The sequence below is a fragment of the Podarcis bocagei genome, assembly GCF_964188305.1.
Source record: "Podarcis bocagei genome assembly, chromosome: 4".
Lineage (NCBI taxonomy): Eukaryota > Metazoa > Chordata > Lepidosauria > Squamata > Lacertidae > Podarcis > Podarcis bocagei.
This window is the reverse complement of record NC_138128.1, coordinates 48,451,276-48,477,926: the sequence shown is the minus strand read 5'-3', so window position 1 is coordinate 48,477,926 and position 26,651 is coordinate 48,451,276. Positions and strand designations below refer to the sequence as shown.

The following is a 26,651-nucleotide window of genomic DNA, read 5'->3' as shown; positions in this document are numbered from 1 at the left end:
TGCCCTTTTTCAACCAGAAAATAAAAGAGAATGAACACCCTGCTGTGCTGTGAAACCTGGGATGGTGAAGCAGGATGCCTTGAAAGCTTCTTGGCTCCCTTTTTCCTTTATTTTGTTTGCTTGCCCTATGGCTAGAGACAAGGAGGCTACCAATTATCCTTAGTGAAGTTCAAACGGTGGCATCTTTGAGCTTCATTTTACCTTTGTGGTGTTCATGAAGGCAAAGTCTGAGCTTATATTATATAGTTAACATTTTTGTCTTGAACAGCATTGCAATACAACCCCCACAAAAAGGTTTACGGGGTCATCAGTTATAAAATCCAGAATGTTTCTAGGAAGTAACAAAATGAAAATGCTGTTAATGATTACTAAAAGTCTTATAATTTTAACTCAGACTTTCATCCACCACACCTTCAGTGATGTTTAAAATTCATCATGCATGACGAAGAGGGTAAAGGTTGGGAGCAGCAAAAGGGGAAGGAATCCTATATTATCATCAACCTAGCAGTGGTACCTCTTCCATGAGGATTCTGAAGGTTGTGTTGAACCCTTGTTCCGCAACCAACTTGCCATTGGATGTGAGGATATGCAGACCTCGGGGAGCTTTGCCTGGGCACTGTCCAGGCTTGGCAGCATACTTTTCCCGCAGTCCATCCGTACAGTTATTCGAAACAATCCTCCGATACCTGTGAAATATGATAATTTGAGTTGGGTTGAGTTGTTTATTTAAATGTCATATTTCACAAGGCGGGGGGGGGGGGACCAACGTTTGATAGCATATGCATTGTGCTCGCTAACAGGAAATGTAAAGAAATTGAAAGTTTTTATCAACTGCAGCATTCAATATCCATTATATTTCAGCTTTTTGTTGTTAGCACCAAGACAGATCTATGCCACACTAAACTGTAGAAATGCACACAGGCAAAATATAGGTTGGGAAAGATCATTACTCTCCCTTTCACTGGTTTTCTATCTCTTTCAATGTTCCTTACTCCCTTGTTAAGAAACCATTTAGACACAAATTTAGATTTTTTTTCAGCTCAAGGGACACATATTTCTCTGGACAACCTTCTGTGGCTACATATCAGTAGTGGGCACAACCAGAGGAAAAGGTGAGTGGAACAAGGAATATATATTATAATGAGATACAATAGGCTAGTATCTACACACACACACACACACCACTCTCTGCCCTCCATTCAGGCAAGAAAGAGGCTTTATCACAGTTTGGCAATACAGCCAGGCAAAAGCACTCAAGGAGAATGTGAAGCAAGGTCAGTGAGGGGTGGAGCCTGGAGAGAGAGGGTGTGCCATGGGGAGGGGTGTGTGGCCTGGGAGGAGTCATCCCTGACAACTGCTCCTGCTAGCTATGGATGATGGGAGTTGTAGTCCAACAACAGCTGGTGACCCGTGTTTGAGAATCACTTGGCTAGATAGATTGGTCTGGAGCATCATATTTCCCCAACTCTGATTTAACACATGCCATTGACTTTACATCAGTGTACTTCCAAAGAAGAGATATGCATGCTGTTACACTCTTTTATTTGATTTTGGTTATCTGGAATCCCACTTGAATAGGACTGTTTGTCCAACAAAAAAAGGAGACAAATGTTCAGCGACTTCCAGGGCAGCCTTGTCAAATTCTGATATTCTTTTGTGGAAGAGTAGATTACCATTATTGATGAGCCAGCTGAGATTTCCCATTCCTCTCCACCCCACAGAATAAAAATGCTTTGTTGTCACTTCAGCAACTCCAACATTATTCCCCTTGGGGCATTCTGTTCAAAATTAGAAGGAACCGCTATGCTGCCTGTTGAAGTGGAAGCAAAGTGTTGTTGTTCCTATTCTGGCAAAAAAAGTCGAAACTCTTGTCAATAATGGTAAGCTAAATCCCCAGAAAAGTAATAGAATTTGCTGAGTCCTTGAAGGTTATTCAAGTCTTTGGGGTGGAGAGAAGCTTTCACCTCACCCCTGAAACCAACAAATAAGCATGGGCTGAATACTTTGGCCCAGTGTTAATCCAGAAGAACCAATTGTCCTCAGGTTATTATGCTACTTCAAACTGAGCTGGAATTAGCAAAACATGAACATTTAATATAAGGTCTCAAAGAGCTCTGAGTCTCTTTCTTTAAAAGTTTAAGCAAGGTTTGAACAGAACCTATGCACACTCAGCTCGTATGCACACAAGGCTCTATTCAAGCCTACCTCTCAGATGTATGGGGTTTAGGAATTGGGATAAGTGAGCACTATTCTGCTTCTACCTCAGTGGCTTTATTCCATATGTATTAAAATGAACAAGTGCCACAATTTTTTTTTTGCTATTTTGGGTTTAATTTTGACACCAAAGTAGACAACTTTGGGCCTCCTGGGGAATTTCTTCTCAGACATTTTTTTTTACATGAATGGCTTTCTGAAGAATAAGCTGGTGGTGTACAAATGCAAGGCTGCAAACATCAGCCAGCAGCCTACCCTGGAAATGAACCAGACATGGCAAAGCAGGTACCTCAACACAGGTAGCCAACATGTACGACCCCCAGCTTTTGTTGGAAGGCAACGTCCATCAGATTCAGATAGACAGCATGGCCAGTGGTTGCGGATGATGGGAATTGCGATCCAAAACATATGGAGGGCACCACATTGGCCAGCCCTGCCCTACAAGGTGGTGACAGGCTGTGGGCCTACTTACCCAGTGCTGTTCAGGTAGCTCTGTCCAAGGCTGCATTCTTTCAGTTGGGAAGATGGGCTGAACCAGAATGCTGGGATACATTGATTATTACTGTGTCTTTCGTACCCATAGTCACTAAGGAAATAAACCAAGAAGACACTTAAGATGGATTGTCATGAATAAGTACAGGTTTTTTTTATCACATTTGTATCTCACCCTTCTTCCAAAGAGCTCAGGGTTGCATACATAGGATTGTATTGCCACAATAACCCGATGAGATACATTATGCTGAGAGAGATTGACTTTCCAAGGGCACGTATGGAGGTTCATGGACCAGTAAAGATTTATACCCAGCCAAATCCAAAACTATACTTTAAATCACACAGAGGGGAGGGGAAGTGAATGGCAGTTCTACATGTCAAATGTGCAAGGAAAGGGAAGAACTTAAGATGTCAAAAGAAAGGGTGGAGGTTGCTTCAACTTTGGAAAACCTCTCATCCACTTTCATTAGCATATCTGCATCTCCTGCACTTCCCCACCAGCCTCAAATTCAGCCACCAAACCACCTCAGAGAAAGTCCAAGAGGCCATCATCAACAGTTCTCTAGAATTTCCAGTGGAGGTCCTACCCAGCTGTAGATGAGAACTGGGGAACCTTTGACCCTCTGGATGCTGCTGGACTACAACACCCTTCATCCATGATCACTGGTCATGCTGGCAGAGAATTAGCTGTTGCCATCTTCATATACAAGGATGGTTCACACTAAAGTCCCTCCCCCCCCATACAGCTACACAGAAAGGATACTGTGTGAAATGACCGTAGATATTGCTTTAGTGAATGAAAAAACAGGTCCATGAAGCTCAGCAACAGAGATATATTATCCAATTACACAAGGATGAAGTCATGGCAGTATTTCATGATAGCCATCCCATTGCGGAAAATGTCATTCTTAAGGCAGGCAGAAATAACAGGGGTCCTGGAGTACCTCGTGCAGCATTCAGACATTATGTCATAAGAGTGGATTTGACATAACTGACTATTGTTTATGAGCTTCTCAAGCCTCCAGAGGATTCAGAAAGGTGTGTAAATGGACAGAGTGCAGTAGCCCATAATTACCCTGGTTGGTTCCCATTATTCTTTGAAGGCAAGCAATTCCAAATTACTTAAAGCGGATCAGAGATTCCCTAATTTTTTTTGTCTCAAAATTCAAAGTTAATCATTCTCAGTGGGCCAGCCGTGTGTGTGTGTGTCTGTCTGTCTGTCTATCTATCTATCTATCTATCTATCTATCTATCTATCTATATCCTCATAGTGACTCAGTAATTAAAAATGTTTGCGAGGAGCAATTCGTTGCCTGAAAGAATGAACAAACTGCATTAATATTAAATAATATTAAAGACAACATTGCTCTATGCCCTCAAGGCCTCAGACTCGTTCATTAACTTCTGGTAAATGTATATGAAAAACACACAAGCTGCCCACCTTCCCACTGCTTGAAATTCCCCCAGGGTTTGCATGCTAGAAAAATCACCACGTCCAACTGCTGCTCTGTTTTGCTTGGGGGTGGGGACCTTGACAAGGGTAAATAAAAAACTAATGGAAGGAAACTTCAAGCAAGAATGCTAATAATACTACATGGTGTGTTTTTTTCTACAAAGAGGGGGAAAGGTCTAGATTATTTTCTGTTGTTATATGATTACATGTACATTTTCCTGTTGATATTTTTGGCTGTGGCATTCTGTGACATTTTGGGCAGCCTAACAAAGTCAGCCCTAATATGGATTATGGATTTGTTTTTCTTCTGGGCCAACATGGCTACCATTACCTTTTATGTGACATAAGAATACCAAATTTAGTTCTTTGACAGCAGAATCCTAAAGAGGAAGAGGAGGTTCTTATACCACTTGAAGATGGGACTCAATTCTGTGAGAAAACATTCCTTCCAGATCCTAAGTACCTAATTTGGGTTCTATGGACTTTTATCGGTTTTTTTTGCAGCAAGCCAGTAACTGGTTCTTGTTTCGTTTTTGCATTTTTGTTTTTGGTGGGGGGTTTTAAGGGCAAGGCATGCGGAATTCTGAAATATCTTAATTTCAAAATTCTTAAGACTGTCTTCCTTTGCATTAGCAGCTTGGAAATAGGTGCTCGAATCAAGAGAGGATCCAATACAGTCAAAGCTTGATTGCACCAGAACGGCCAAATTCCAAGTGTAAGCCCTTTTAAAATAAATTCCTCCCCTATCCCTAGGGCTGTTATGCTAATACGATGAACAAAGATTAACGTTGCATTATTTTTCATCACCTTTGGAACCTAACACACAAGTAACAGTAAGAGTTGCAAGAAAAGCACTGTAAAAGAAAACATGGCTTACCATTCAAAGTCCCATTCCGCACATATGCAAGGTTCTGAGACAACTGTTCTTGAATAATCTCTAGTCAGTGCACACCAGGCCCCTGCTTTACGTTTCTTATAGATCTTCCTCTCTCCCATAACACAAGGTTCACCCTTTGAAGCAAAACAATGGAGAGTTAAGTTAGAGACAACGGAGAGTTGAGTTAGAGCTCTACATATCTCCCTGGTGTGGTTACCGGTAATTTGTAGAGGAGACACCAGTTCCCAATCTTTCTTGAAAGCTTGGGGAATGAGTCACCATATTGCATTTGGTCCTTTATTTCTACAACCTCCAAATTCTGAAAGCAAATGAAATCTAGAATACTGTCTAAATTGTCTATTTGCAGCCTGCTAACTTAATAGCAATTTCAAAAATTAAACAGGAAAAATAAAACTACAAATCATAATAAGAGGAGGTGTATCTTCTCTGCATATTTTCAGATGCCCACTTCCCTCCAGGCATTCTGCAGAACCTTGGTTAATCCCTGGTAACAGATTTGGTGGTCTGATATGGATTTCTGAAACAGCTTCCTGAACAGCCTCACACTTCCTTATTTTAACAGCAATCCTTCACTCAGATTCATTCTTATCCCTCTGCCATAATTACAGTCAAGTTCCTCAGATACCACACCATTTAATCAAGTCATAACAGTCACACTGTGGTTCATCATAAATAGTGATTGTCATTTGTGCAAGGGGAGAATTGTTCACTTCCTAGTTATTTCTGATTTGTGTGTCCACGGCACTTTCTCCAAGCTTTCATGCAGATGCTATTGACTCTCTGTCACTCCTGCCTCTGCTTTCCTGAACAGTACCATGACTTGAAAACTCTCCCTTTGGCAGCTAGTTGCTGGTTGGTTTCTTCCCTAACTTTTTGGGTCAAGTATTTCCTATTCAGTCCTCCCTACTATCCGTCTTTCAGATGCACTGAATCAAATGACTTAGATTCCTTTTTTGCCCGTGTTCAAGTATTTCTTTTGAAAGATGCATGAGGAAAGCTGTGATGGTATAGTAGTAGTACCTGGTTGTGCAGATGCCATGTCTGAAAGTCATCCTTGTTGCATCTCCGGCTAAAGAAAGATTTGTAATCTACTTTTACTAGCTGCCATTCAGAGCGGAGATTAATATGGCCAAAGATCCTGTAGGTTGATAGTGGGGGGAAAGGAGAGGGAGGGAGGGAGGGAGGGAGGGAGAGAGAGGGGGGGCATTAGAAAATATTCCTTCTATACAACATTCCTATGAACCATCTAAAAAGTGGAAACAAGAATTAGAATTCCAGAGGGAAACTTCCTGGTTCTTATCATCTCTCCACTAGAAAAAAGAGATGAGTGAGACTTTCCCAGTGGAGGTGAGACCATTGTTATTCAATCCAATCCCAAGCATGATTATATTAATCCAAAGCTATTACATTGACTGCCCTCTCTAGAAAAGGAGATGAGATGAAATCCATAGGTAACTTAAACACAGAGCCTTCCCTGGTGATTGAAGATTTGGCTAAGGCAGCCACCAGGAACTGTGATGTTGTTGAGTTCCATCTGAGACTCTCATGTCAGCTCTTATTTTCTTTTTTGTTTTATTTCTTTAAAAAAAAAACTTACTTTAAAATCTCCAGCTACATAGTATATTTGGTATATTTCCAAGAGACAGTTTGATCATATGCAATTCCCTGTCTTATAACTGGGCCCAATTAATCTCACACAGCTTCCCATCATTTTAACAGGGCAGAAATAGGCAACCCATTCAGTATGGCTTTTGATAGCACTGGCCTCTCCTGTACCTTCCATTGGTGATTTTGTACAGTCCTGCTAGAGTTGAGTCACCACCACGAAGGCATGAGAATTCATGTAAGCAAGCAGTCAAGATGCATATGTCAGCTCGGAGGATCAACCATAGAGTGTGACTGCTAGAGCAGCATTAGCATCCTTTTGCAGGATGCTTTAGAATGTTGTGAAATTTGGCCTCATGGGTGTGATTTCCTCCTGCTCTCATTCTGCTCTGAGCCAAGCACAGCACGGCAGAAGCATCCAACAGAGAGGAAAGCTGGGGGGGGTGGCGATAATATTGCTGAAATGAAGAGAGGAAGGGGAGATAAAAACAAATCAGCATTGCATTGAGATGGAGGAGGACAAAAGAGTGAAAAAAGGTTCTGAGCAAAGAACGTGACACAGGAGTACTTAGATGGAGTGGAGGCAATGGGCAGATAAAGGCAAGCCTGAGAGAGAATGGAGAGAGCATGAGAAAAAGTAGCAGAGAGAGAGAGAGAGAGAAATATGGGCTGGGGGAAGCTTGGTAAAGAGGACTTTGCTGGTGTGTACATAAGGTGTCCTTGACATTTGGAGTATGTATGTATGTATGTATGTATGTATACCATACAGAGCCTAAATGAATACAAATCCATCCTAAAATCAAATACTAGCTTATAATGCCTACTGTAATTTAAAAGTATTTTCCATGCTCCTGACGTTCATCATGGAGTTTGCTGCAGTATCCCTGATAGTTTGAGATAATGCAGTGAAGAAGCTGCTTCAATTTAAAAACAAACAAACAAGGCATCCGTAGCAGCAGGAGATGTGGAACAATGCATGTGTGCAGGTATGAAAAATGTGCAAGAGCCTTCAAGATAAAGTTGGTTCACTAACATTTCTTTCTTGACCCCTGAAACGGCGGCTTTGGCTGTAAAGTTGAACCTCACAAAATGTGCAGCATTAAGTGAATGGAGTGAGTAAGAATTGGTACACAAAGGTACGCAAATGCAACCCTATGATTATCTTCTCAGAACTTACTTCCCAGTAAATATGCATAGGATTACTACCAAAAGCACTTGCATGGCATTGTGGCTTTCAAAGTCTGACCTGAAAAGAGCTCAAGTCTTTGAAATAATGGGACAACAAAGCTACAACAAAAATCTTTTAATTAAATAACCCCAGGCATCAAGGTAAAAGGCCTTGTTCATTGGTCTAGCTGTGGGGGGTTTGTTTTCAATCTGGAAACTGATTGTTAGTCATCATGCCGGTAGTTATTTTCTCGCCACAGAAGAGTCAGCAAGAGCCACCATTTCAAAGGGGTGGGTTGCAAGAACAGATGAGGACACAGACACTAGTCGCCATTTCGAGAAACATAAACAAAGCCCGGCAATCTCTCCCAGGGGTTGAGGAGTTGGAGGAACAACTCAATCTGTTATAACTAACCAGTGGAAACAAACTTATTCTCCTGGACCCTGAGAATCTCAGGTGAGAAGAAATCAGGAAGCCAAGTTAAAGCACTGCTTTGATGACCCATGTCCACATTTATGCCAAACAGAGAGTACCCAAATAAAGAGCCTTGCTGTGTGATATTTCTCTGTTGGTTGAGAAAATAAAGCAGATTATTGTAATTGTCTTTTTTTCCTGGGTGGAGAGCTATAGAATCACCTACCAGTTTTCTTTATGATGTGAAAGAAAAAGGGAAAAGGAACAGTTCCACTAGAACATAAACAGATTTGATTGAAACACAGCTGATTGTAGAAAGAGGGCAAATGAGAGTCAGAGCATCCCAAGGTCAGCACCCCTGTGATTGGTCACCTGTGGCCCAGGTGTCCTTCTCCCTTCCCCTTAGGGAATTCCAATTGAGTCTACTTCAGCTAAGAGGTAGGGCGGGAACAAATTCACCTCTGCCATTGATTGAAACACAGCTGATTGTAGCATGGTTATGCCAGGACCACCACACTCAGTACGTTGTACAATTACATAATTACTAGCTGCATATGTGCAGTAAATCTGAACGATGGGGTTGAAGGTACTCCACCTTCTGCTATACCCATTCATTCAAGCTGACAAAATGAGAAAATAGTGTGCTGATGGAACTTTTCTCTTTTCTCCTTGTTATCCGCTTAAGCTATATAACATACGACCATACAGCCTTGCTGAAAACTTTGTTCACACTTGATTTAGCATCTTATGCTTTGTACATGTTTCCATTTAGTGGTCACACACACAGCTGGTGCACATCAATACAGTCCCACTGGTTTCTTTGATAGCTTTATGCCAGATGTGAAAGCAATCTGGTACATCACATTTACTAACTTATCAGCTATCCAGGAGTGCGGGAGCCTAACATTTTCTGGGCCATGGCATATTAAACACAAGCTTACAGAAAAGCCAGACACCCCACTATCGGCATTAAGCACTGATGATAATCCAGCACTGAAAGACACAGCTTTCATTTTTCCACTATCAAATTCATCAAGTAAACCCCAGCAGCCCTCACACGTATTTTGGGGAAATTTAAAAAGAGAGGGACTGATAATCCCGCAGAGATGAACTATAGAAAAAAGTTCAAGTGAAAGCAAATGCATTAGCATTCTAAACATGACAAAGTACTAGCTACTCTTTAATTAAATGATTTCAAAGAAGATGTGTGTATTTAATTACTATAATTTAGACAGAAACAATAATATACTAAATGTAATTAAAGCAGCAGGAATTGCAAAAGGATATTTTCCCCCTAGTTGCAGAAAAAGTTCTAGGCCAGCTTCCTATAATAAGGGCCCATCGTTTATTTATTAATTTTTCAATGTTGATTTGGGATTACACAATTTTTTATAAATGTTTTGAGTTGAGAATTTAGTTACATTGCAGGATTTGCACTTAGATGTACAAAGTTTGGGGGTTTCTTGAAATGGAAAGATGAGCATGGAAATGACTTCTCTTTCACCACCTTCTTCCTGCTATAATGACTACCAACCCCTGTGCCAATTATGGTGTGGGGGGTGTAAGGGGGAAGGAGAAACAAGAAAGAACTATTGCACAACTGGAAACCTTTTTGCAGAGCTTCCACTAACAGGATTTGTTAGGTGAATCCTGCCCATAGACTGCTAGGCCAGGAACTACAGTGCCAACTTTGCAAGTACTGTTCTGTCAGTGATGGAAGAACACAGCCAAGTTTTCAAATCAGTAGTCTGGAAAGTCAATAGGAAAAGTCACTACTTGATTTCTCAGCTGAGCAGAACTGGATTGGAAACTATTGAGAAACAATAAATATGGAAGCCAGATGGCATTTGGACAAAGTCACCTTCCAGAATGTGTTCTTTCTTTCTTTCAAATATTCCCCACTTTGGATGGTAAAATAATATTTTACAGCCCAACGAGCTGCTAGTCTTTACATTCCTCAAATAAATGGTTAAACCCCATGAGCATCCCAAATAAATTGCAATAATGTCTCAGTCACCTCAGTAGAATGTGTAAACTTTCAGCCTTTTATAAAAAATGAGTCAAGGATGGATGCCATTAATTTGTGAGCTTTCCCCCCCAAAGAAAACCATAAACCTGGAGAAACACTGCAAATCATCTGCCGATTTATGAGGAAGTCGTTTTAAAAAGGTCAGTGGCAACAATGCCATAATTAAATCTTTCATTAATTTTTAAAATACAGTAACTTAGAAATGTAATATAAATCTGACCAGAGGACTTTGTTGGGAATTATTTAGCATGTTGTGTTATCTTCTGCCATAATCTAACATTAATAGAGATGTGCCCTTTCTTTCCTTTTATTTAAATTTCTCTGCTGAGAAGGCTTCATTTTAAAGGAAATAAAGAATAAAGGTTAATTAATCACAGACCAACCAAGGTGCTGGCATACAGAGCTATTTGTGATGGTTTATATAGGATGTTTTCTTGAGGGGACAACTTCATGTCAAAATGTCAGTGTTAAACAATGAGTTTGGTTTTCTTCCTCAAAACATTTTAAAGAAAATGCATGCAGCATTTCTAAGTTGTTTTCTTCATTGCAGTGTAGAAAGACTCAAAGTTTATGTATTTGTTAAAAATTCACCCCGATAAATAATAAAATATTCATGTCTAATTATAATTTCTGTTAGCCTTACATTAATCTTTGCACAGGTCAGGCAGGTGTGCCTTGCCATTAGGCTGAGCAAGCCAGCTTTGGCTCAGACGGCAGATTCTGGACTCGTATTAAATGGCAGCAAATTGTCATTTATTTAGTTTATTATTACATGATGAGCAGCGTTTGGGTTTGCTGCCACGGGCACCAAAATCTCCTCAGCTGCTTTTGAGGTCAAATTAAAAAAGGCACTATAGGTGCCTAACTGTTAGAGAAATGGTTTATCTTCTACAGACAGACCAAAATATTTTGCCTTCAGGGGAAAATGTAAAGTAGAGTTGGTTTTGCTTATTTGGGGAAGCTAGAACAAAACTATATTGCTTCCTCAGAGTCATTCTAATGACTGGAACCTCCTTCTTCAAACTTCAACACAGAATCCATAAATGTGACCAAAAGCCACCTGCTATTTTGTTCTATCCCCCCCCCGAAGCTGCCAGTGAAATTGGAAGTGTCAGCACAATGGAATCAGAGTAGTGTGGGACAGTGGCAAGCTCACTGTAATCTAAGCATGAGTGAATGACACACATCTTCTCATCCTCTCTTTCTCTGGGTAGGTTCAGTCTTCATTGGGCTGTCCTTTGGGTCCCACACTTAAAAGTCTCCCCCAAAGCTGGAGCTCCTCCAAGCCTGCTGATATCTTCTTCTTGTGCAAGGATGGTGCTGATTTGGCTAAATAAGGACTAACTCTTGGAGAGTTGAGATCAGTATATGATAGACCTGTTGGTGCTTGATAAGAATTCTTTGATAAACATGTATGTATTATTATACACTACATTGTATATCAACATTTATATACAGTGGTACCTCGGGTTACAAATACCTCGGGTTACAAACACTTCAGGTTGCAAACTCTGCTAACTCAGAAGTAGTACCTCGGGTTGAGAACTTTACCTCAGGATGAGAACAGAAATCGCGCGCCAGCAGCGCGGTGGCAGTGGGGGGCCCCATTAGCTAAAGTGGTACCTCAGGTTAAGAACAGTTTCAGGTTAAGAACGGACCCCCGGAATGAATTTAGTTCTTAACCCGAGGTACCACTGTACTATATTGCAGATATACAGTCTCCCAAAATAGTTCCCAACATTAAAAAAAATATCAATGAAAGCATCCATGAAAATTAATGTGATAAATCAGAAATTTGCAAGAAAATAGATTGCTTGGTCATTCAATGCTTGGTGATAAAATACCAGAAGGTAATGAGGACAGGGGTTGATCATTGAATTTAAGTGAGTTATTGAAGAGCTTTTTAGTAATTTCCATCAGGTCTGATTCACAATCAGGTACACTTGGTGAAAATCAGGCTATATTTGGTAGCTACATTTGACAAAACAACAACAAAAGAAAAAACTATTTCCTTTGAGACATTCATTTTGTCCTGGAACAGATGTTCATCCAATAACAACACAAGGCTGCAATCCTGAAAGATCAGAGAAGGTTCAGCACCAGCTATTACAATGTTGCCAATTTATTGTCACAAAAGCCACCTTTTCAGTCTTCAAGTGCTTGTAGGAGGAGTTGATTTACCCCTGCATCAGCATATTGCTATGGAACTTCTAACCTCTAATCAAACCTTTGCGTCTGATCACTTGTTAGCATTGTTATATTGATTTTAATATTTTGTACTGTTTTTCTGAAGTGACTACTAAATTTAATAACCATCCTCAAGATGGAATCCTTTGGCACATTTAGGGTACTCTCAGGGAACCAGTGAATGGTTGTATCTCAACAACCTCTGTGATCTTTCAGTCTGAAATAACAGAACCATTTTGCAGTAGTCCCATAAGTGCCTCCCAGGTGTGATAATCAGTCACGAACTTCTCAAGTTCAGTGTTATCAAAGAAAGGCCTAACAATGTAATTTATGGTGCCATTTCCTACATTAATCACCAGTTGAAGATGAAGGGATCTAGGCAATCTCAGGAAGTGGAAGAAATCTTACAGTCCAACAGCCTCTTTCACAAGGGGAAGATCTGAACAGTTAGGTGGAATCTGCAATCCAGCATAGAATTTTTGAACAGGGACCCGAGTAACAGCAGATTTAAGACTTTCTGACAACTTGTCTCTGACTGTGGCCTTGATAACCAACAAACAAGGGTCCCAGAGAGGCATGGGTCTAGCTCACAGGTCCCTCTCCCATGCACCTTTATTTTGGCAGGCAAGCCCCACTGAAAACCAGTCTGAACAAACAGTGAGTGAGTCAGCCCCTAATGCAACAAACTCTGACACTATATTTGAAATCATGTCCTCCAAATTGAACTGAGTTTGTGTGGTTCAGTCCGTAAAGAGAGTAGCAGACTAATCACAGCAGGCAACAAATGGCTCAATCTCAAAGTAGAGGCAGTCCAAGTTTACTAGGTCATTTACCACCTGGAATACAATTTAGAGAAGCAACGGCAACAAAGGAAAAGTATATCTTTCTTACTGCCACTGCATTATCTTTTGTTTTCTTTTTAAAAAAATGTTCTGTGATGCAATCTGTCCATTTTGTAGCAAGTCAAGCTCAAGCGCCATCTGTGTTCTAGTTATCTCCCTTCCAACTTGAGCCGCTTCATGTCCCCTCTAAATCAACGGTGGTGACAAAGCTGTAGGAGATGATGCCCAGGAGCAACTGTGCGAATAGACAGTTGGCCTGTATTCTGCAAGTCCACAAAACCATCAACAGAGGCATTATTGCACTCGGGGGGGGGGGTCTGAGCAGATAAATTATAATGTGAACTATGGAGGAATACTATCAGAGGTAAGCAGAAAGGACACATAATCCAATACTAAAATGCTGAAGTAGTTCTCATTTATTGTGTCCTGTGTGGGCACCCATCTGTCTCAAAAGAAAATGGGGTATGCTTCCATGAGTGAAGTCAAACTGCTGTGGTTGCAGCACTGAAGTAACCACCTCAGGGCACAAGCCTGGGCAGTGTGTATGGAGGTCCTGGCTGCCCAGACAGCAAGACCCCATCTTGGCCTCGCTGATGTGGTCCAAGGGAAAGCAGAGCAATACATTTGGCACCAGCTCGGCTGCAGGAGTTGCTGGAAGGAGGCGTACAAGACGCCACCCAACTGCCTTAGGGACTCCACTCCAGATGTATTTAGGGTTTACTCCTTAGCCTTTTCTTCTCCAGAAGATATCCTGCAAGGCAGCAGAGGTTTAGGATCACAGTTTTTGTTCTCCTAGATGGGATACTTTTTCAGGTTGACGAGCCCCTCTGCCCCTGTGTTATCCCATACATAGTAGGAACTTTGCAGGGGGGGGGGAGTGGGAAAAGATAACTTGGACTTCTAAGGGCTAATTCACATCTGCCTGCAGATCACTTGCCAAAGTTCAGTGGATAAACCAAAATTAAAACATTTTATCTTACAACACTGCCTTATACATGACAAAATATACATAATTTTAATTTTATTAAAGAGGACCTTAAGTTGGCTGTTAAGACATTAACAGTAGTACTAATATGGTTGGTTAGGACCATATTAGTTCCATTAGGACCAGGTGGGCCTCCATCCCCATTATCTCCTTTTTCTCCTTTTGAACTGTGGATGTTACTATCTGCTATTAAACAGCTATTAAGTATTTACACAACCAGGTAGCAAAGGCAGTCACAAACTGTATTAAGTTTGGAAAAGAGGTGTACCTGGAAGACTGACAAAATAAAATGCTGATGTTCAGAGCTTAGTTAATGCTTAATCTTTAGGGAATTAACACTTGACACTTGCCTCATGAAATGAAAGTCTTGCTGATGGATATCTAACCCCCTTGAATTTCACAGAATGCATTTCTGGGATGCTTCTAATCCTTTATCATCAAAAACTTGACTGTAACCAGAGAGGACAAGATGTCCTGTTAAAAACACACACACACCCCAAACATCAGACTCCACCTGCACAAATCTCCTGAACCTGTCCTCCTCCCAGCCCGTGTCCCTCCCTTGTGCCCTAAAATTCAGCTCTGGAACACAACCGTCTGAAACAGAAGAAATGGAAATCCTGTGATGGATACAACCTATTAGAGCCATTTCCCCCCACTGTAGTAAATGGAAAGACATACAAAGCTTCGGGGGGGGGGGGAAGACTTCACTTGGGATCTGAAGCATTCCCCTCTGGGGCTTTGAGTAGGTTCCAAAATAAAATATTTTTAGGTTTCTAGGTTACCTAGCATAAGCAGCCAACTAAAGCAGAGCCAGCCCTGCTTAAAAGCCATTTAAACCCAGAAAAGGGGAGCACTGAGCTACATGTGCAGCTACCATTGCGCAATGCTTCATATACCACTACACAGGCTTATCCACACTTCCTCTGGTCCTGCTGCTTATCCCCAGGGGAAACCACTCTTTAGCACTCAGTTGAAGCAAATGGAAATTGGGGTTTTCCCCGGATTGCCATTTGTTCTGATGCGTCACCAAAGAGTGGACTTTCCCCTGGAAAGAAGTGGTGCAAAGGAAAAACTACTCAGACCCATGCCTAGGAAGTGTGGGCCAAGTGGAAGTGTGGATGCGTCCGCACTTACACAAGTGACTTGGGTTCTTTTCTGCTTGTCTCTGTGCTCTGCTAGTTCAGTAAAGGTAAAGGGACCCCTGACTATTAGGTCCAGTCGTGGCCAACTCTGGGGCTGCGGCGCTCATCTCGCTTTATTGGCCGAGGGAGCCAGCATGACTAAGCCACTTCTGGCGAACCAGAGCAGCGCATGGAAATGCCATTTACCTTCCAGCTGGAGCAGTACCTACTGATCTACTTGCACTTTGACATGCTTTCGAACTGCTAGGTTGGCAGGAGCAGGGACCGAGCAACGGGAGCTCATCTGTCGCAGGGATTCGAACCGCCGACCTTCTGATCGGCAAGTCCTAGGCTCTGTGGTTTAACCCACACAGCACTAGTTCAGTAGTCACCCACTATTTGCTTTGATGTACTCCATGCCATACTTGCAAGGTTGATTCCAGGTCAGGTTCAATATAAAGCAGCTGTATACATTAGGAAGAGGCACCACTGTTATGGATGCAGACAGTAAGCAACAGATAAACATGCATGCGCGCACAGCTTTAGCTAGTAGGCTTGCCTTTATCGTTGGAGGGTGAAAGCTGGGACATGAATAAAACATGAATTACAGCTCTGAAGCCAGCCTAATGGGCTGTGTAACCTCCTGATTGTTTTTTATTAGGGTTTAGATAGAATTAGCGTTCACGGAGGTCACTGGTTAAAGAGAAATTGGATGGCAGGAAAGTAAGTCAAAGAACCAGGACCTAATTGAAGCAGACACGGATTGGGAATGAGAGAGAGTAGAAGGGGAGCCAGAGTTAAATTATCTAATCATTGGCAAGATAATGCACATGGAGAAGAGGGTGGAAATAAAGGAGACATAAAAGATGAAAGATGACAGCTTAAAGGAAGATCTTCTAACCAAACACTCCATAATTCTTTCACTAAACAATAAATAGAGTCTTGGAAGAACTACTTAGAAGCCTTTCAATCATTTGATTTAATTTGTACAGTGGTCTCGAGATTGTTATCTTGAGGGTAGAGGGTACAACTTAGTGACTATATACTCCAGCAAAGTAAATAAGGCTAAAAATTATGGGGGAAGTGATGCATGGAGAGAAACATAAAAATATTCATAGAAGTAAACTATACATAAAACAATAATTAATGTATTCTGGACAAGTTGTGAGCTGGTATTAAAGACAAGCTAGTCTTTAATGGATTCCTGCCAGTCAACAAACTAACCTCTGTGATATCATGTAAAAACCCATCACCACCACCACACACACAAAATAATAACAATTAGAATCACTGAGCAAAAAGGACCAGGACTTCATCTGCCCATACTGAGGCAGAATTCTCCCTATGAACACAGCAGCCACAAGAAGCCACACCATCGCCATGCATCATGACTAAGGGTGATTTAAGGTTGCTCAGGCAAGCAAGTTTTACCAAAGCAGAAGTCATATGGTGGGGAAGGAGGAAGAGACATAGTGGCTTGGTACACATGAGATGCTAAGCCAAACCACAGCTGGTTTGGGGGAAATGACTACTGCAGATACTCCTTAAGCATGTAAAAGCTGTAGACATCAAATAGAAACATGCACATATGTGATAAATTTATCACCAAATTATTACTGGATGAATTGATCATTGATCATTTGATCTGGGCAGTGCTTGATGAGGGAGGAATTTTAAAGAAGGAAGTGGAGTGGCTAGGCCAGACAAGGTCTGCCTGAAAAGGTGGGGTGGCCTTCTACCTCATCCACTTAGATCATTAGAACTGTCTGAATGGCAAAGGGTCTCTGGTTAAAAGAGTAACAAGGGAAGAAATTCATCTGAAGTCATCATGCACATCATGTATGTCAGAACATATGTCATCTGTATATATAGATATGTGTAATCTGTCGGCAAAGATTCTGTTGTCATCACAATGTAGTAATCAGTGAGGGCTACAGTAAATAAGGAAAGGATCAGCCTCACACACACTGGTTTTCACCATCATTGGAGGCCCATGATATAAGCATAAGGCATGATTCATCCAGCATCCTATTTCCCATGGTGGATAACTAGATGTCTCTGGGAAGCTCAAAAGCAGGACATAAAGGCAATAGCTGTCTCCCACCGTTCTTTCTCAACAAGTCCTATTCAGAGGCATCTGGAGGACAGCGGGAGATGTTTCTAAAGCAATCTCTAAATTGCCCATTGTAGTCTTTATTTACAGCATTATATAAAAAAAACCTTATCCAGCTAGTTTATTGCATAGAACAAAACAAGGGAAAATTAACTGATGGTAAAATAGTAGCATGAAGTACAGTGGTACCTCTGGATACGAATGGGATCCGTTCTGGAGCCCTGTTCGCATCCAGAAGCAAATGCAAACTGCTTCTGCGCGTGCATGGGCTGTGATTCGCTGCTTCCGCGCATGCGCGTGACATCATTTTGACCGCCTGCGCATGTGCAAGCGGCGAAACTCGGAAGTAACGTGTTCCGTTACTTCCGGGTTGCTGCGGAGCGTAACCTGAAAGCGCTCAACTTGAAGCACATTTAACCCGAGGTATGACTGTACACAGACTCTAAGCAATGAGTATTGAGTTGCCTCAACAATTCCAGATGGCAGTGGTGGGCACCCTTTCCCCATCGGCAGACAGTGAGACAGGGGATGCTTCACCTCTGCGGTCACACAAATCCTTCCCTGATTACAGTACATACTTCCTCTGCTGCCCTAGTTCTCAGCACAGTGGGAGGGAAGGATGTGGGAAACAGAAAGATGCATCAGTGAGAGAGACCACTCAGTTTCTCCACTTGTGACATACCTGTGCTCAAGTATGACAGACATGCTTGAGCATGCTAGGCAAATGGGAGCTTTCATGGGTGCCTAGTATGGATGTAAACTGTTGTCAATTTTATCATGATGTCTATCTGCTAAAGAAAAGTCTTTCTCCCATTCTGTTGCGCTCACGTTTTGCATTACAAACCACAATCTGACCCATTTTTCCCCCCAGGGGCAAGTCTTTATGAAATTAATGCCAGTAACCTTCTGGGGCTCTTCAGAAGAACAGAAGTATCCACCTGTCTGAATCTTAATTATGTCTATTCAAGTCCCAATGAATTCAATGGCGCTTAGCCCCAGGTCAGTAACATTAGCACCTCAAACTGTTCTCACTGTCTTTCAGACATCCCAGGAAAAACATAAACAAGTTACAGGTGAATATCCTAGCAGCAATAGAAGATTGCTCTACCAAGTGTGAACCACTGATAGTCAGAATTACACCCAACAGTGTGTCATGGATGCCCCAGCACAGAAATGGTGGCCATAGGCAGCAATTAAATAGAAGCCATTACACTGCAATGGTGAGTAATGTCACAAAAAGCCAGCCAGACCCAGACACCCCCCCACACACACACACGGAGAGGGAGAGGAGAGAGAGAGAGAGAGAGAGAGAGAGAGAGATGCATTGTTCTCTTCTCTCAGTGGAGTGCCTACAAATGCACTGAGAAAGATTTCCCACCTAGCTGTGAAGGAGACTTCTCAAAATAAGTGAAGGAAATGAGATGGACAGGAGAGACCCAGATGCTGAATGCTAATTTATCTTAATAGCTACAAAGAAGATCTTGATTCCATCTCTGTCTAGGTGCTGAAACTGTTTAGAAAATAGCCATTCAACTGCATAACAATGGAAGAGGCATTTTCCTTAAAGGGTTGGCATGAGTGTGAAAACACAGCAAATGACATGCCAAGGAGTGATCTCCAAGCTACCAAATACGCCAAGTGCAATTAGCGGCATAATCTGCTGAACATATAATTACAAGGGTGCTCTATTCAGGCCGGATTTACAGATTAGTCAGTTGGTTGCGCCTGCAAAAAAAGGAACGAAAGATGGGAAGAGACATTAATGGAATATCAAAATATAAGTTTGCTGAACGACAAATCAAGGCTTTAGAATGGGGGGGGGGGCCTTCTTCCAAAATGTGTCTCCAATGTTCTAAACAGCTTTGTGTGACATTTGCTTCAAAAGGATTCCTGGTTACATGAAAAATAGCTCTGAACGAGAAGAGAGAGGGAACTGAGCATTAATTTTTAATGGAATTTCCCCCAAGCATATCATTCCTTCTTTGTGTTTTTTTTTAAATTTATTCTTCTGGGTTTTTTGTGTTTTTCTTTGCTTACTCTTGTTCATGAAAGGCTGACAGACTCTCAGCCTTGACAAGGGACATTTCCATTCTGATCAAAAGCAGGTACGGCATTGATAGCAGAATAAAAGGCTTGCACTCTGCAACATATTCTTATGTCCACTTGCCTAGTGTTTTAGGGCCTATCCCAAGGACAGAGCTGGACTCAGTGGTTCAAGGTTCAATGATAAAATGAAAAGAGGAGAGCTAAGCCTCTGAATCGTGAGCCAGGCACTGTTGTCCAGCCTCATATAGCCCTGAAAACCGAACTGTGGACTGAAATCTAGACTAGCTCAATTGTGCACTTTGTAGTCTCTTATCAAAGCATGTTTGAGACAGAGTTATGTTTGCAGCCTGAAATGCTTTATCTTTAGGGAACAGAAACATCTCGTAAGATTATCTTCATCATGAAGCTTGGGAAGCCAAGCATTTGGAACAGAGTTAGCCAGTAATTCATTCTACATCAATATGGGGAAACCCATCATAGTTTGGTATCAAGATAAATCCTCAGGTTATTGCTTGAGCAATTAATCGTACAACAGGCTAATTATCTATGTACATGTATTTGGCTTTAAAAGAGGTTGCAAAGCAAATGGAAATGGGGGGTGCACACCCCCCACCCCCAAAAGCACATTAATGCTAAACATGCTGCGAAGGAATGGAACTTTGCGGCCATTTTGTGCCAGTTCTCAGTTGTAGAATGGATGCTTTCTGTTTAGAGCCTGCTCTTGCCAGAGGGTTCAAAAAGTCATAGAAGGTAAATTTCAAGAAGCTGAAAGGGGAAGAGTAACCCGGGTACAACAGGGATCAGAAATCAGAAGATAGAAGCCAAGATGGAGAATGTTGCAGGGGATCTAGACTTGAGAGACAGAAGAAGCTGAACCGAAAGCAAGAAGGCTGTTAGCTGCACTGCCAATGAACTATGATGAGGGGAAATAAATTGCTTTATTGCTAAGTCTTGGCTACAGTAGGGAAATAATAGACTATTGTCATGATGTGAGATTTTGGGAAAGCTAAATCTAGGGAAATATTGTATTTTATACAGCTATTTTATACTGACATGATGATGTCTCCTAGGTTAGGAAGTTTTCAGCTGTCTGGAAATGCTGAGTGTACAGAATAAATTTACCCAACGTAGATTGTTCAGTGCTCCCTTTGATAGCTATCCATACTCCCTGGCTTCTGTCTCACACATCCAGAACACTGGCTTTCACTTGACATCATTTTTATGAAAGCAGAAGCTGGGGTGTGTTTTTCTTTTCCAGATGCCATATCTAACACTCATCCACCCACCTACACAGCAATTTTGCTATAGATAACGACTGTTTTCACATTTCCAGTGCAGCCACATTTCCTTGGAAATAAAATCCTGACATACCTACAAACAAAAAAAGAGGAAGAGAAACAGACCATTTTGTGAAACCGTAGCTTTGTCTCCTGCTGACATATCATTATCCACTGGACAAACTGAGAAGCCACTGCTAACAACATAATAAGGAATCTAAGCACATTGCACTCTCTCAGGTGTGAAGTAGCCAAACCAAGATAAAGCTTAATGGCTTGTCACTTTAAAATAAGCTGTTTGCCTTTACCAAATATGCTGGCTGAATCCTTTCCCCTGTAGTAAGATTGGCTTAGTACTAGAAACGGCATGCTTCTACAGCGTACTTATTTTAACATAGAGTTTCTTCACCTTGTTGCACTAGAATACAGTTTTTGAAAAGGAAATTGGTAGTCCAAGCAGGTTAATGTAAAGAGATCTCCCCACTGTTCTTGTCAATGACTCTTTTAGAGTCTGAAAGCAGCAATAATTCTACATTAAATTGACCAGAGAAGTTCTGAAGGAGTAGATGCGGCAGCTGCAGCAGCAATCCAGCATATGGACCTGAGCCTCCCTAGAACCTGGAACCAACATCCTATGCCCTTTTCTGTGTGACCCCTCCAAGAGATATTTATAGGGGAGTAACAAGACAATAGACTTTTCCATGGCTGCCCTCCAGTCAGGGAATGCTATCCCCATGGAAGTTTGCTTGCTAATGACTGTCATCTTTTCAATGCCAGGCCAATAAATTTATTAGTTATTAATTATTATTATTTTTATTATTATTATTATTATTATTATTATTATTATTATTATTATTATTTATACCCCACCCATCTGGAGGGGTTTCCCCAGCCATTCTGGGCTGGGGAACAGAATATTAAAAACACTGGGGAACAGAATATTAAAAACACAATAAAACATCAAACATCAAAAATTAGCATTTGGACAATATAAATGGTCTAAATATCAGTAGCTGTTTCTAGTGTTCATTCTCGATGTAGATGAGTATCATGGATGAACACTTTTAGTTTATTTGCCTTGCTTTAATGATATGTAATATTGTATTTTATTTTTCTTGTTATTTGCTTTGGGATGCCTTTTGGCTACGTGAAGTGATGAATAAGTTTAATAAACTTTATTTAATAAAACTAATAAAAAAGCTAATGCCTAATAAAGGTCCTACAGCTTGTTCAGACATATTCTTAGGTCCAGACAAGAGGTGAGTATGGATGAATAGGAATGGGCAAATCTGTCCATTTTGGTTTCTCATTTTTCCCCAATCTTAAGTTCAGTTCTCAAATTTCTACATAGGTTTTTGATTATTTTTTTAAGGCCCTCAAGAAAAATCACCAACTTTTAATTGTAAATTCCCCCTAATTATCTATGCCATATTATCAAATTTTTGCAAAACACTTTCCCCTAAAATGATGCATCTTTGTATGTTCCTTTCACTAATATATACATTTATATTTCACTCTTGTATACCAATATGCATGATTATACACATTACTTGGCTGGAGAACTGCATTTCAAAATTCAGAGGAAATTGAATTTCAGAGGTTGGCTGTGTTTTGCTTTCAATATTGTGTTGGAAAGTGTGAGTGCAAACTTGAATTGCAAACTTAAAATGCAAACTGAATTGAATTTCTCCTTATCCCTACAGGTAAGGCTAATGTTGGGCTTAATATCTGGAGCTATTAAGGGCTTATAGGACAAAACAAATGCCTCAAACTGTGCACTGAAAATCAAAGTTCAAGGCACAAATGAGATGGATGAGATAAACTAAAACTCCCATTTACTGTGAGCATGAAAATCAGGAGCATGTCCACAGAAATCAGATTGTTTAGCCACTGCTTATAAGAGAGAACTGGTGACCTAGACTTTGATCGGTTCTGTAAATAAGGGGAGCTTGTTTCTGCATTGCATGCATTTGATCTGGCATCCAAGGAAACAATGTACTACAGAAGTGCAACTATCAAAGCTGTTGGGGGTTGGGGAGAGAGAGGATACAATTATTAATGAAGCGTAAGAGCCAGCATACAGACAGCCTCGCCCTGAAATGAACCCAGCCAAAGAGGCACAAACCCACTGTCTTGCCAAGGCACCTTGATCAACTCTGCAACTTACGTCATTATCTGTGATTCTATGCCTGGCTCCACGAGGGACCCATCCACAAAGAGAGGTTTTGATGTGAAGCCATATTTATTCCAAGTCCTTCCTTCATCGAAACTCACCCTGGGATTGAGAGAGAGGAGATAAATGCACATAAAAGGGTTTCACTGGAGCCATTTCCAAAGTAATTAAGCACCTTCTGAGGATGGTGAGCGACAATAGCTGGATTTATAAACAGGCGCCAATCTTCACTGCCTTGGCTTGTTATTAATTAATGCTGTGCTTTGAGGCACTTTGAAGAAATAACGTGCCATGAACAGTTATCAAAGTCAAAGAGGGATGGTGCTGCCCAAATTGAATACCGGCTTAGCTCCAATCAGGAGAAATTGGACCCTGCAACAGAAGACGTCACTTCAGCAAGTGCAGGCAACTATTGCCTATTAGTTTGTTGCAGGGGCGAATGGTTTTTTTAAAATAATCAAAGGCAGGTTTTATGTTCTCACAAAATTTTTACCACATTTACTATTTTGAACACTCTATGCAAAATTCATCTTGATTTAAATATGCATTGTGTTAGGTACAAAGTTAAAACTTCAACCGTTATTCAAAAAGGAAAGAAACATAGTGTGAATGTATTGCAACTCTGCGAGTAAGAATGTATGCGGACTGAAATATGAAAACTCAAGCAAAAATAAATAAATAAAGTGTTCTGGGAATACAACACATTGAATTATCTTGTCAAACATCGCTGAACTAGGAATGCTTGAGGAATCCAATCTTCTGCTTTCTGTTATGACCTGACTTAACCCACACCTCCAGGACCAATCTATGGTCCTGTGGACAACGTGTTCTACAAACAAATATTCAGACAGAGTTCTTGTTTTTTGTTTTAAAGAAACATGAACAAAAGTGTGTGTGTGTGTGTGTAAGAAAAATGAATTTAGAAATCTGCATTTTCAGATAAGATGATGAGCTTTAAAATATGTTTTCAAAAACATATTAAAAGTGGGGATTTTTTTTAGTACAGAAATAGATAAGTTTATGAGTGAGCACATGCAAAAGTGATAGAGACTAGAAAACCTGATAAGGCAGTATATATGACTGAATGTGCACTTGTGTATGTTAAGAAGCTACTGCGAAAAAACAGTCAGCACAATTGCAGCAAGATTATTTCTGTCAATATAATTGCATCAAGATTATTTGCATATGCACAGGAGCACAAATGCACATCAAAAAACATGTCAAAAAAGAATCCTGATGCACTCTTATGCAAAATAGTATCAATATTATTTTTCTCCTGTTTGATCAATGCACATCAGCTCACCAGTAATATAAAAGAAGAGGGAAAGCCACTAAATTGGAGTAGGTAGAGCCTGAGGCAAACCATGCATATTCCAATTCCAGAATTAAACATAGAAATTATCCTAGTTATAGTTGGAGGAATGGAGCACAAGGAAGAACAAACTACACATTTTCATTGTCTAGTGAATAGGTTTTCTCTGACATTTTTATTTACTTATTTTTACAAATTAAATGTGGCCTCAGAGGTCGGAATTTGGAAAGGAGGAACAAGGCAAAGGCTTCATAGTCCCTTTTCATCCAGCTCCAATATCACCACCCCCATTCCTCACACACACAAACACACACACACACCGGAGGGGGGGATTTTTGGTGAGAAAACAATGGGAGAGGAAAAAGTTAAGAAACCCCTCCCTTCACACAAATGCCCCCAAGTGCAGCCTTCAGAGCTGCATTTGATTAAAAAAAAATTGAAGAGGAACCACACAGAACTACCACACAAAGTTTGATCCTTATTTACAATGGGTAGGATTTTACTCTGCTTATTCCACTGTAGTTCGTGGCTATATTTGATATGAGATTTCTTTCCCCCCTGCAGAACTGTCTTCACTGAGTTTTGGATTCAAAAAGCAGAAGCCCCTGTGGAATCCACACTATCCTTCTGTAAATCCCAGAAAAGCCAAGTCAAAGTCTTAAAGTCTTGATGGTGGAGGATTTTTCATAGAATCAAGCCTTGGGCAGACCTGTCAACATATGGTCGGTCTCTTTCAAATATTTTTTCACCTCTAATAACCATCCCATCCCATTCCTACATATATACCCTCCCTCTCTCATAACGCTAGAACTCATAGACATCCAGTGAAGCTGAATGTTTGAATATTTGGGACAGAAAAAAAGAAAGTACTTTGTCACCCGGTGCATAGTTAAACTATGGAACTCTCTTTTGCAGGAGGCAGTGAAGGTCACCAACCTGGATGGCTTTAAAAGATGATTAGACAGATTATAATTCTATTCATGGCTACTAGCCATGATGGAGGCTTTGCTCTGCCTCCACAGTTGGAGGCAGTAATGCTTCTAAATACCAGTTGCTGGAAACTGCAGGAGAGCAGAATACTCTGCTGCTTAGCTCCTCCTTGCAGGTTTCCCACAGGCATGTGGCTGGCCACTGTACGGGCAATCTATCCGGAAGGTTGGAAATCTGTATTTCAATGAGATAGCGCTCTAACATGGTTATCATTCCTGCTCCTGTTTGTTCCCTTCTTTCTAAGCTCTTTGATGGCTGAAGAACAGCCTTTAATTTCCTAGTCCTAATCTGTTGGAAGGAAGCCATATTGCTGGTACCTTCGTGACCCCATGGACCAGAGCACACCAGGCACTCCTGTCTTCTACTGCCTCCCGCAGTTTGGTCAAACTCATGCTGGTAGCTTCAAGAACAGCATCCAACCATCTCATCCTCTGTCGTCCCCTTCTCCTTGTGCCCTCCATCTTTCCCAACATCAGGGTCTTTTCCAGGGCGTCTTCTCTTCTCATGAGGTGGCCAAAGTATTGGAGCTTCAGGATCTGTCCTTCCAGTGAGAACTCAGGGCTGATTTCCTTAAGAATGGATAGGTTTGATCTTCTTGCAGTCCATTGGGAGATATAGCTAATGAATAATCTGCACGTAGCTAGTAGCACATAGGCCAGGAATAGGCAAACTCGGCCCTCCAGCTGTTTTGGGACTTCAGTTCCCATCACCCCTGACAACTGGTCCTGTTAGCTAGGGATGATGGGAGTTGTAGTCCCAAAACATCTGGAGGGCCAAGTTTGCCTATGCCTGGCGTAGGCAGTCAGGCAAGCTATGCAGGCGGTTGGCTATTTATAATTCAGATAGTGTTGGGCCGAGTTTGGAGAAGCTCGTGCATGGACTGATGGCTGCAGGGCCGTGCAAACTGAGGCTACCTGGGGGAGTCACTTTGCCACTTCCTGAGGGCTTCTAAGTGGCAGATCAAAGTGCTTGCTTGGTCATGGATATATTGCTTGCTATTTAGAATAAAATCTTTAATCTTCTCACTCACTTGTGTTTTGTATTGCCTCTGAATCTCATTTTAAAAGAACCTCCTTGCATTTGGCAAGACAGCCACTGTGAAAACAGGATGCTGGTCTAGATGGGCCATTTGTCTGATCCAGCAGGGCTCTTCTTATGTTCTTATTCATTAAAGCAAATATTTATTAAATGTGTATTTTCTCATAAATGAAAATGTGTATTTTGATATGTTTAAATTACCAAGAACTGGGTCACAACATTCAGAGAAGAGCCAAGTCTAATGGATAACTAAGTTCTGATCTATTATCTTTGAGAGTTGTCTGAGAGTTG

General features: G+C 41.1%; 1 protein-coding gene and 1 long non-coding RNA gene across 2 annotated transcripts in view; one reads left to right on the top strand and one right to left on the bottom strand.

Moving 5' to 3' along the window:
* The window catches only part of SORCS3 (sortilin related VPS10 domain containing receptor 3), a 403,927-nt gene that overhangs the window by 44,819 nt on the left and 332,457 nt on the right, over positions 1-26,651 (bottom strand). The window contains exons 14-18 of the mRNA XM_081191998.1: positions 23,015-23,122; positions 6,078-6,195; positions 5,037-5,170; positions 2,687-2,800; positions 515-686 (exon numbers count right to left, since the gene is read on the bottom strand). Of these exons, the coding sequence (XP_081048124.1) occupies positions 515-686; positions 2,687-2,800; positions 5,037-5,170; positions 6,078-6,195; positions 23,015-23,122 (646 nt within the window). The remainder of the gene's footprint in view (positions 1-514; positions 687-2,686; positions 2,801-5,036; positions 5,171-6,077; positions 6,196-23,014; positions 23,123-26,651) is intronic.
* LOC308585909 lies at positions 18,341-20,526 on the top strand. Its single transcript, XR_014007672.1, has 3 exons — positions 18,341-18,523; positions 19,938-19,953; positions 20,385-20,526. It is a non-coding gene; the product is annotated as an uncharacterized lncRNA (long non-coding RNA).